Here is a 12,688-nt window from a genome sequence, read left to right on the forward strand (position 1 = left end):
CACGTGAATCCTCAAAAGCAATATTGCACTCACATTAATCAACGCCGAACCTGCGCGCCTACGAAAATCCGTTTGCCTGTCCGGATATTTCTTCTGAAACGGATGGACACATTTATTTATTTAACGACGTCGTCAGTAACTCAGACTACACAAAACCTAACGACAGGATGGTTAATGAATGAAATGGAAAGAATATCGGCGGATGGGCGAGGTTTGGCACGTAAGCCACTTTAATTTCATTAACTCTTCCCATTGTAACGGGAATCGTTCTTTTAAAAGAATAACATCTGGTCGCAACCTCCTAACGGAGACAACACCAGAAGTCATTACAAGAGACCCTTCCTTCTGAAACGAAAACCCTGTGACGCGAACAGTAGAATGGCGGAAAAAGCCACAGGAAGGCAAACCAGAGAGGAAGAAAGGACGACAGCGGCTACCGAACGGAAACTGTGGCAAGACGAAAAACCTTCCGCGGATCTGCGAAGAAATCCAGAACCACTTTTCCGGGAGCGGCTTCCGCTACCTTATCATCTTGCTGCGTTGCATGACACATGCGCATTTAACAATTGTTCACAAACCGACGGCGAGCTATTTTTCAAGATACTTCGGCAAAAAGACGCCACAAACTGCAAAATATGTAAAAACGTAACGAACAATTCCTCCGCGTGCCACATCAACTAATAATTACGCGGCAATTAGGCATAATTAACTGAACAGCGTTCATACACCGAAAAAAACCACCCACCATGTTAACCTGGGACATGACGACGTGTTAACTACAAGGTAGATACCAACGTTTCGGAGAAATATCCCGTTTACATCTTCAGTGATGTACCAGCAACACTGACGATACAAGTAAGAGGACTTACTTCCTCCGAAGCATCTTTCAAAAAACTAAAAAAACTTACTTATAGAGCCCAGGAATTGACCTCCCCTCCACAATAAAAGTAAATCAGCCAATATTAATTTTTCCACCCACAACGCAGATGTCGCAGTCTCAACCACGACTTCCGCGAACTATACCAACGAGCATCGCAATGTCTCATCAATCAACGAGCGTCGCTCGAAATAGACAAGTCACTTCATCATGGCTACCACAAGCGCGCACCGTACATGTCAGGTGTCCTCCGGCCAAGCACAATAATAGGCTAAAGAGTCCATCTTCCTACTCAAATGTCGTCCCTCCGCAGTCACAATTCAAAAAAAAAACCAGAAGTTACGCGCGATGACACCAACACTTGTTTCAATAACTCAACTCCCACGTGTATTTGCTACTCGGAGAGCCGGATGACAGGTTATTCCACTACTGTCAGGCGTCGTGCAGGAACAGGACGACGACTACCTGCGTCTCCTTGCAATATCCAGACCAATAAATAACCTTCTCGTACTTATTAATTGTGTCGCTGTAAAAAGACAGTTGCTTTTGGGTACGAGACTGATAGGGTAGGACGGACGCACACAAATCTGCTGCTTATGAAGGCTCCCAGGTTGTGCCCGGTCGTCCTAATAGCAAATATGGTTGGAAGACAAAGTAAGGGGTTCAACATCGTGAGGGCGTGTTCCAGTGACATTTCTTAACTTAAACCAAGGGTGGGGAACCTGCGGCCTTAAGGCCACATGTGTCCTTCTAGGTGCTTAAGTTCGGCCTTTTTGACTAAATCCAAATTTTACAGAACAAATCGTTTTATTTTTATTAATACATGCTACAACCAAATATTCAAATGCTTTCCAACAAAAAGCAGACACAACAAAGTCATTAAAAGATTAGTTAACTTTAAAGTTAACGAATAGTTTTCATTTTTTTTGAAATTATTAAGTGCATTTATATATTTATATATATATTTATATATATATATTTATATATTATATATTTTTTACAAAATAATGTACATTTTTAAGTGTATCTAATTGAAGTTTCTTGAATGCGGCCTTATTTGATTACAGCTAAATTAATGCGGACTTCCAAAGGTTCCCCACCCCTGACTTAAAGCCTAAGCTTATTCAAATAACATTTAAGAAATGAGTCCATACCGCAAAGAAAACGCAACTCTTCACCATTACGAAGGTCGACTGGAGTCAAACGAAACTCACAAATACAAAATGAAGTTAGTTTTATTAAAGCAGGCGGTACATATAGTTACCGCTGGGCTTTGAAGGGCCATAATGTCGTAGTAACACACCCTCTGACGACTTTATATACAGCGCTTTGGCTGGGTACACGCAACCAGATCCTATAAACTGTTATGACGCAGTCACTGCATTTTACATTGTCAGAAACAGTGAGATGCGGGAGGTAATACTGGAAGGGGAAATAATAGAATAGTTTCTGACAATACACGAAAATATATATCACTTTAAACGGCCATTTGTGTTATTACACCACGACCCTCTTTCTGAGAAACAGTCAATTAACTAACCCCCCCCACCCCCACCACGGGGGGGCCAGAGCCCTGCGACCACACCCACGAGATAAGATTGACGAACGTCCGGGGCACAGCCACGTGAGACGGGAGTTTTGAGTGTTGGTTGCGAATAAGAAATTGAGAAGGCTGTGGAGGGAAACGGCCGTGGTCTACTTTAGAACATTATCCTAGTTTATATTACGTGTGGGGGAGAAGTGAAACCACACAATGTAACGCTATTCCACACACAAAACGGAGAACATTCCGTGGTATTTCACGTCTTACCGCAATTTCAAAGCCAACTTTTCTCACGTCATCCTCCGGAGTAAGCGAACCGACAGGCAGCTGATAGATAGCAACTGTGGGGGACGGTATTCCACATTTCAACACGGACATTTTTATCGCTTTAGTTCACTCTTGCCTTCAAAAACCGACACAAATTATGCATTAACAAAAAGTGCTAAGGGAAATATTTGGACCTCAGAGAGATTAATGGGCTGTGGAACAGAGGATATTAAACATGAATTGTGTGGATTTATGGCCCGGAGCTTGCCAAATACTGATGAGGTTGTTAGATACATGTTACGATAAGGAAAACAAATGTATACAAAATTTTTGTGTATTCTTCTTGGGTTTCTAAAATGATCGCAAAAGAAATTTAGGAATAATATAGCAGGTGAGAATAAACACGTCGAAGACGAATAGGAATCAACTGCAACACAATAGCATTCTTCTACTCGTGTTCCATGAAACGTCGGTCAATGTCTACCAGAATACGAGGCAGACGGCCATCTTAATTTTAAGCGTGTTCCATCAGACACGACGCTGAAGATACATAATTCCACAAACCTAAGTTCTCACAGCTGTTCACGTCATCCACTTAAAAAAAAACCAAGCAAGTCTCCAACAAATCAAAAAGAAACGACTCCTTAACCACACAATTAAATGACAAATGCGAAATGATTTCCCAAACGTCACGGGAAGACAGCGAGCAAGCCGCTTGAACAGCAGGAGAGAAACAGGCGACACAGGACGAGGATTTTCGAAACGTGACTAGCACTCCAACCGGATGATACGGGCTTCGAGTCCGTCATTTCGTAACCAGGTCACCCAACTGGGCCCATAGATGTAATTAACCTGCCCTCGAGCAGCTGATCCATGATATAATGCAATTCCCGTTTCTGATAGCAACTAACGTCGCGAAATTAGCTCCACGTACTCCGCTGCACACGACAATCCAAACAGCGAGCGTGTAACCAAACCTCAGAGTGCATCGCACATACGACAGGCAGGCTACACAGGGCGCATATTTTAATTGTTTATTGAATATTAATTTACGTATCCACAACTCCATCTGCTGCCACTTAACGTAAATACAAAACGAAATCTGTAATGACAGAAGTGGACATTAATGTCACTGATATACCCCTAGGACTCCAATGCTGCACAAAGCAGAGTTTTCGTGGACGAAGTCGTCCGACTGGTCGATAAAATTCTTTGTAATGCAATTCGAACGTCTGTAACTCTGCTCACGACAGCTCGGCCCTATCCTAAGCCCCATCCGAGCAAATATTAAGTTCGAATTTCCGCCTAAATCTTCAAGATGGCCTCTTTCCTTCAGATTTTCAGGCCAGAACTACGTATGTATGAAGCCAATGTCAATAGTTCTTCCCAGAAGCCACAATTTTTTTTTCGCCTGGAAAATGTGACTCCTCTGTCATGGGGGGGGGGGGGGGACGACTTAGGGGCATCATTCCATTACTTTTATTTCTGAGCATCTGTCCAAATGATAAATGCAATACGTCGTAATAACGGAAGAAAGGGCATTTGAGTGGAAAATAAAGGCCTTCCGGACCACAAAGTAAATTATTTATCGACATGCTGGAACAGGAGACGCCCCGGAACACCGGGTCACGCGAACCATTCGCAAACTCCCAAATGGGCGGTGGCCGGACAGACTTGCGGGCACGCGAGCGAAAAGTTCGCAACGTAAACGACCATAATTTGACGGCCAAGCACTCGACTGTCACGGGAACACGACACCTCGGACGCCCCCCGGCCTTTTAATCTCAACAAATGCTGACAGGATTCGTGGAGATGTTTATTACGCCTAATGGCTTCCAAATGAAGACGGGAACAAATGCTAGATGGATTTCTAAGGGATACAAAGCAACTTCAGATAGATTTCACCACCAAAATCATGCGTGCACTTACGAGTATTTCCCGGTCCGAGTTCAGTTACAAGTCCATCGCTAAACAGCTTTACAATACATCGGAGTTCTCTCGCGGTATAGTTAATCCCAGCTGAGAGCATCACTTCCCTTTGAATTCTTTTCGAACACTTATAATTTAGCATCAGCCGCATCGCTGATAAGCCCTCGAGATGGGGGGGGGGGGTCGTGACATCACCAATAACAACAACAAATTGTTAAAATAAAACACAGAGCAGGTGCAATGTAAAGGCGACGACGATACGTAAAATTATCAGTGGAACTGGAAGCTTTTTGCTGTCATTCCAACAGCATCCAGAAGACGCCCCTGAAAGGGGAAGAATCCTCCAACGTGGGACGACAAAAGACGGCCATTCCGTGGTACAGCTCGTACCTCGAGAAACGTCCCAAGAATTTTACACTTTTGAATGTTACGGAAACTGGGTAAGTAGGTCTTACACCGCGTTACCAGCTCGTCCACGAACACGCCTAGTCCTTCGAGGCACTAACTAAGCATAAGAGAAGATAAGTGCAGAAGACCTTGTTAACTGGAACTACGATGAGTCAGGATGACATTTCCGACCTCTCAAAGTTCCTCTGATGGTCCCGGTGGTTCAGTCTCTCAACTGAGCACCGGTCTGCACCTAACTCAGGTTCCTTCCATTGAAATGTATCAATACGACCCTGAATTCGCAGGGGGATTCTATTGGTTAACAAATACATAAACGTAACGTCATTCTACAACGGACTGTGCCAAGGTCTGCCACGCGGGGGGTGTTCTGAGACATAAAACCTGACAGACAGCAATTTTCTTTCTACACAACGTAATGTGCCTCAGCCAGGGTGTATTTCGTGCTCTTATGTAAACTCGCCAGCAATTTTGTTTGAAGGCAACAATCAATCAAAGTGTTTAAGACCAAGGCAAACAAGCAATTTTGTCACAGAGACTATATCGACGGCTAAATGAATTCTCGCTTCCCTCATCGAAAACAATTTCAACCTTGGTGCGTGACTTCCTAATAAAGGGGGGGGGGGGGGCGAAGAACACAAAGCTGGAGTGAACATCAGGACACCGCAGTCTACATCTCCAAGACCAACACCGCAACAGTTACAGTAAATCGATTATTTATAACTGATGCTTGGTCTAAGTCTTTGGTAGGATCTGACGTTTTCATGGCGGTGAGTCCGAGTCAAAGTTGTAGCGCCGAGTAGTCTCCTCCGACGATTGAAGCAGCAATGACCTCAGGCTACACGGCGCTACAAACCAGAAGACATCCATCTTCAGATTAAAATTTAGCCTAGCAAACTTCCGTATCTCTCACAGAAAATTATAACAACGCTATAATAAAACGGGAACAAGGCACCAATGAAGACCAGTTTCCTTTTCGAAACGATGGACCAGGACTGATTTAGAACTGTCCACCGACACTTCTAACCCAAATTTTTAACAGGCATTCATCCAGACGCGCGAAAAGAGCGACTCGGAAATACAACCGTCCTCAAAATTACCTCTACACACACACAAAAAAAAAAAAATATATATATATATATATTTGGACGGTCAAATTCAACTCCCAAATGCGCCTGTCAGTGCCAGAAAACTGGTTCATTAGACACACAGGAACTAAAAAACCCTTCTTGGCCTTGGCCTTTTAATTAGTTGCAGTCTCGAAATAATGCTAATTTATTATTGAAGCATTACGGCGTAGTGGCGCCGCTAAAACTGAAGGATTTCAACGGCTGGGAGTCAGCGGAACAGAGATGGGACATGCGCCGCTTTTGGTAGCAAAGCTGCCAGCAACCCACCACATTAAGAACTTTTCTTTGTTTACAGGCCTCTTGAACAAAAAGTTTTGCGTCTGATACAAATCGGGGCTGCTTGGCGGTACTCATCAGGCGCACAGTTCATAAACACCTTCACCTCAACACAAACACCAAAAAGCCTCCACCTAAAAACACGCAGTTCGAACCAAGTAATCCTATAACTACTTTAATTTCTGGTTCTCGGTCTCACAGAATTAGATCAGACGTTTCAGCACCACCTCAGAAACGTCGATGAAATTCTACCACACTAATCCGAGCAAACAGCGACAGCCATCTTCAAACGTTTACGCTATTTAAACAGTGACATTGCCAAGACTGGAATGTTGCGCCTTGAGATATCGTCGAAATTTATACACGTTTCAGAACTTAATGCCTTCACTATCAGGGCGCAAACACATCGCAGTCACCATCTCGAAAACGTCGGTAAATATCTTACAATATTACAGGGTGAAACATCCCAGAAGTCATCTATATACTCGTCGCCATGAGAACCTGAAATCGGAGGGAGAGAGGAGAGGGAGGGGGGGGGGAGAGAGAGAGACAGAGAGAGAACTTTGAAGGCTACGTGCACAAAGCCATTTGTCACGGAATGAAAAAATCTCATCTTCCTTAAACGATTGTGGACAAATTACAAACAATGAACTAAAAATGCTTCTTTTACGTAAACCCCCTTCACGTATCAGTAACAACATTCATCCACGTTTGAATAAACCACCAAATGTATTTTTGAAGAACACGTGTATTACAATTTTTTTTAAAAAAAAAATACCGACGTAATGACGCAACTTAGCAGACATTTACTGTTTACTGGCATGTAATAACTTCTGGAAACATACGCGTGGAGCTTTTATTCGGGAAGTACTCAGTTCGAATCTCGGCCTTGTTACCAGTTACTGCACTCACCGCGGTTCTGTCCGACTTCCCTTGTAGTTTCCACGCGAAAACCCAAAACATTGTTTTCTTTCATTTCATTTGACACTATTAAACTTCTACAACTAAACAGTGTCGTTAAACAAAACTAAAATGCATCCATGCCACGGTGCTTATAACATTGAGGACGGAAAGACAAATTTTCTTCTCCTTATACGTGGAACTGGATGACAGACCGGTGGAGGTGTGCCTCAATAACTTTTCCTTTACGCGACAATAATCCGTTTTCTTTGTCCCCGACTGACGGTGAAGCCATCATCGCGTGCCCAAAGTCTGGCAGTCTCAGGTCATCAATCTAAATCACAAAACCTGATTCCCTAAGTAAACTGTGGCGGAAGGCAGGTGATGGATGAAAAAGTGGGCGGACTTCAACAACTCCCTGGCGGTACTCCACTAATGTGACAAAATACAAAATACCTCATTCGAAATGTCGATGTATAAATGAGCGATACACGCGGAGGGGGGGGGGGGGGGGGGACACGCTTTCTTTGGTTTGCTTCGTATCAACACGCCAGCGCCGAAAAAACAACATATTTTTAACCTTCCCGACGTTGTAACTAATAACTTTCGAAGCAAGTTATAAATTTTGTGCTCGCCACGTGCATTAGTTTGTCTATAATTAGAAAGACAAAACTTCAAATTAAGCAAACGCGGAGCACTATGGGATTACCTACACAGAACCACGTTTCAGAACCCTCCGCAAGAGCGCACTCAGCACCAAGCCAACGCGACATCTGACGGTAATTTTGTGAACTATATCAACATCTGACGGACGCTCCTAACACGCGAAACCCGAGGTTCTCACGCGGGCGATCATGAAGATGGTTGTCTTCTAGGCTGCGGCGCTGCGTAATTTGGTAAAGTTTAATAACGTTGCCTCCATAACCTGCGGTTGCCGCCTCCAATGCTGCCCTGATGATGGAAGCAGCAAGTACTTCCGAAGCGTCGATGAACTTCTACCATACTACACAGCAATACAATTCAGAAGTTCTTCATTACACTTCTGCAAAACGTGTATCGAGGAAGTTGTCAAAATCTCTTCACAAAATACGAGGCCAGTGAAATGAAGGACGAATTTAGAAATGTACTTACAGGGGGGAAAAAATTACGGGAGATCCAGACGTACACGACGGGAAGCCAATATTAAAACCAACTTTGTCTGCAGGCTTGCGTAGGATTACATCTGCTCAGGATATTGACAGGTACCAGATCTTTCCAAGTTCCATAACGACAAAGAGATTTAGAAGGCATTCGGCATTGAGCACTCGTATTAAAGTTTTGAGGACATTTAATCAAAAAGCTTATAACTTTTCTGCTTGAATTTCATTATTTCAGAAATTTTTTCCAAACAAAACACGCAGCTGTAAGAACTGCGTCACAAAATAACACACGAAACGCATCTTCAGAGAAAATTTCTCTCTGTGCTTCAGTTTGTAATTCACCATCAGTTACCAACATGACATTTACTGACCATTTTACAAAATCAAAAATTTTAAATTGCCTACAGGCTGAAAAAATGCATATTAACTACAGCGGCATGATATGCCCCCCCCCCCCCCCCCCAATAAAAACACTTTTGAATGTAAAAACACAATATAAAACACCAACTAAACCAAATCAGCTGTTCAGGAGGTAAACAACTTCTATCGCAAACACAATATTAAAAGACGGACACAAGCAATCGAGGCCCTGTCCAAATTTGACTCTTATCGAGTCTCATGCACACCATTCAAACATCGTCTATAATCTAAAAAAAAACTGTCCCCGAGTTTCGTTTCCTCGCACCTGGTGGCACGACGGACTAAGAATTCCAGTAACCTGACCAGGATTTGGCATGGTCAGGCGGAAATTCATAGAGGCCTGGTGCTGCGATAGCCATTTCAAAAACATGGATGGACCAGATTACTTCTCGATCCAATCCGCGGTGTCCCGGGCGCATGACCCTCCATTATTGCTGCTTCTGTGCCACACACGGCTAGAAGCGTCAAGGTAACAAAAGAGATTTTTTTTTTGGAATGCATGAATAGACTTGAAAATTTGGTGTTCATTTCCTATCTTCTCCATGGGAATTTTTTAAAACAGATTCTGAAGAACTGTACCGTAATATTAACAAGTAACGCGTGGACCACAAGCCGTTTGTCGGTACCGGCGCCGGAAAAGTTGAGGAAATACGCCACGCATTTATGTCCATTACATGTGCTTTATAAACATGAACTTGGTTAGGGAACTTCTCTTACCTGTACGTCGAAGTTCGGCGGCAGGATACTTGGCGAATCCATTCCTCCTCCAACCCCCGTGCCAGCCTGCTGCTGCTGTTGTGGTGGCAGCATTCCGGGTCCCCCGGGGACACCGGCACCTCCCGCGTAACCCGTGACGGCCGTCGCCTGGTCAAACTGCGCCATGGCACTTCCGCTTGGATCCATCGCCATCACATGTTCAAAATGCTGATTCACGCTGTCCAAGGCGAGATGATGGTTCTGCATGTGGTGAGTGGCTTGCTGCTGGTGGTGGAGGTGATGCTGCGGATGGTGCGGAATGGAATGGTGGTTGATGTGTGGGTGGTGGTGGTGGTGGTGATGGTGATGGTTCTCCACGCCCTCTGACGAGGGCAGTTTCCCTCCGCCCCCCATGACCACCACGTTACTACCGCTGCCATTGTTCTTGTTGATGTCTTCTTCTGCCGGTGAAGGCTGCCTGCTGCCTGGTGTTCGACTGCAAAGACGGAAGCCAATTCATGCCAAATATTAAAACTTCCCTAAATTAAAAATGTCGTATCAACATCAATCCAGTTATATTTCCACAGACTCCAAGAGACAGAAATTATCACACATCAGACAGAGAAATGGCTTCATTTATCGTCAGCCGGCAATTCCTATCAAATATACAGGGTCATCATTTGTGTGATGTAGGTACGTATACACACAAAGTCAAATATACCAAATTTGCATTACCCTTACCACAAGAAAACAGGCAATGTACATGACCGTACAATGGAGCCACCGGCCATTCATTTAAATAATGAAGTCTGTGCCCTGTGCGTCTTATCGCACAAACATCTTCACTCTTACTTTATCCTTAGCAGAAGGACGAGCGGGCATTGCCTGGGGACCTTCTAACTATAAAATGCTCTTCCCCCCCCCCCAAATCGAAGTCTCTCTTACTTCTCCCCCCACCAATTTCCCTCCCTCTCTCACCATTCCACTGGGAGGGGAAATGGAGAGAAAGAAAACAGAAAACACTGAGATGACCCCCAAAGGACTTTCAAAAAATTTTAATGCTGGTAAAAATTGGGCAACACTCCATTTACACAGAAACAAGTTCGAAATCACAAATTTGTTAAAATAAAAATAAAAATTTATTTGTTTTTGAAATACAATACTAATTTTGACATTGTAAGTGCGCGCGTGCTGTCAGTAGCTTAGACTACGCAATACCGAATAGAATGAATAGTGAATTCGAAAGGATTTGGAAGGAAGCAGCTGCACTAACCTGGCATTACCATGTGCTGTGTGAGGAAATACACGAAACCCCTCAGTCACATCAGCCGGTGCCCAGAACAGGATTCGAACCCGATAACTACCGCATAAGTAGCAATACTAATAATGGGCGACACTGTTCATATCACTACACTTCATTTACTGCGCGAGCAAACTTTTATTCGACTTGTTTCTGCTCGACGAACCGCCATATCGCCAAACATCTGCACACTTCTGCCATCTAACAACCACTTCGTATACTGAGTGACAGCGCATAAATCGCATGAAAGAACCTAGATGGCAGGCGAGTCGCTATTTACATCAGAAACAAGTTATTTACAAGCACGCACTATAGAGACCCGCATATAAATGAGTCATATATTTATTTGGTTTCATGATGAGCAGGCAAAACGTTCATAATTCTCCCACCATAAGGCAGACGCGAGACTCCAGCGATCTCCTCGATGAATATACTGTACGAGCTCACATATTTCCGATTAAAATCGCCTGCTTCAGCGATTGGAATGCACAGTAATACTTTTCGAAACATAGAAATGACAAACTCGATCGCGTAATAATGAAATGTGCAAACTTTTCTTCAATCACGTACGTCATTACCACGACATATGGAACACTGAGCTCTTGAATATTTTTCTTTTTTGAACTGCAACAAATTTAACAAATAGATCGCTGGGTAGGGTCCGAAATCATTAAATATTTACCACTGTAAATAAAAAAAAATGCATGATACGTTTCAAACCACGAACACCACAAACGTCTAATTTAAATTCTGGTACAGTTAATAAGCAGACCGCGAGTTTCTCTTAATACGGAAAACTACTTCAATAAAATATTTATTTCCCAGTACAAAACGAATCGATTCCACGAGTTGGGTAGAAACATCGGCATTTTCTCTCTCTCTCTCTCTCTCTCCTCTGAATAAACCAACGCATGAAGAAAATGCTGATTTTCCGTAACCGGCAACAACTGTATCACCCGATAACACGCGTTGGATGACGTAACATAAACCGAATTGGCACTCGTGTTCACCAGTCGCTGGGATTCAGGTGGGTGGGTGGGTGGGTGGGTGGGTGGGTGGGTTTGGGGGGGGGGGGGGGGCGAACACAGGCAAAGTCCTCAGACCTTGCAGCAACATGGCCGAAGGAACCCGACCTTCTGGAGCCTTCCTCCACCACCCAACCTCGCTCGGAAATAAAACCGGGCACGCCTAATTCAAATACAAATTTACCGGTTAACATAGAATGAAAACGAAGTCCATCACAAATAATCCTAAAAAAGATTTCTTGCTACTCACTTGAATGCTTTGTCCTCATCCACAAGGCCATTCTGGACAATGCCGTTGGGCTGCGTTGCGTTTCCATTTTCCACATCCTTCTTACTTGCCTCGAAGGGCGACGGAGCCTTGTCCTTATCAGGTTCGTCCGAGTCGCTGGGATTCTGCACAGGTAAAAGGAAACACAAAGAACATTACCTTCAGTCATCGAAGGGTTTGTTGACTCCGCGACTAGCACAGACATCTCTCTGTAAATAGCGGTGTGGCCTTGGTAATGATAATGAAGCACATCTGAATTCCTTCTAAATGATACTCCGCGCGAGAAAAACTACGCCACTGCTCGGTTTTATAGCAGTAGATAACTGCTTCCTGTGAAAATCCCGAGAGATATTCTACTGGAGTTCTAATTGCGTAAATAATTACAAAGAATGGTGCTTTACACTTGAATAAAGAATGTCTGATGTCTCCACAAAGTTCGTAGCTAATTACAGAATCTGCGATATCTGACTATAGCAAATGAATACGAGAAGGCTTTCGATTATGGCGCGTTCT

The 12,688-nt window shown here is 43.7% G+C and overlaps 1 protein-coding gene across 5 annotated transcripts in view; it reads right to left on the reverse strand.

Annotated features, from left to right (window-relative positions):
* pum (pumilio) overlaps positions 1–12,688 on the reverse strand; it is a 175,022-nt gene that overhangs the window by 101,198 nt on the left and 61,136 nt on the right. For all 5 annotated transcript variants that reach the window (XM_087342699.1, XM_087342696.1, XM_087342698.1 and 2 more), the window contains 2 exons: positions 12,158–12,300; positions 9,604–10,078 (listed from right to left, as the gene is read on the reverse strand). In XM_087342699.1, coding sequence (XP_087198825.1) covers positions 9,604–10,078; positions 12,158–12,300 — 618 coding nt within the window. The remainder of the gene's footprint in view (positions 1–9,603; positions 10,079–12,157; positions 12,301–12,688) is intronic.

Source organism: Zootermopsis nevadensis, unplaced genomic scaffold, assembly GCF_977971745.1.
Source record: "Zootermopsis nevadensis isolate Lab colony 2312 unplaced genomic scaffold, Znev_1.0 Znev_ptg000004l, whole genome shotgun sequence".
Classification (NCBI taxonomy): Eukaryota; Metazoa; Arthropoda; class Insecta; order Blattodea; family Termopsidae; genus Zootermopsis; species Zootermopsis nevadensis.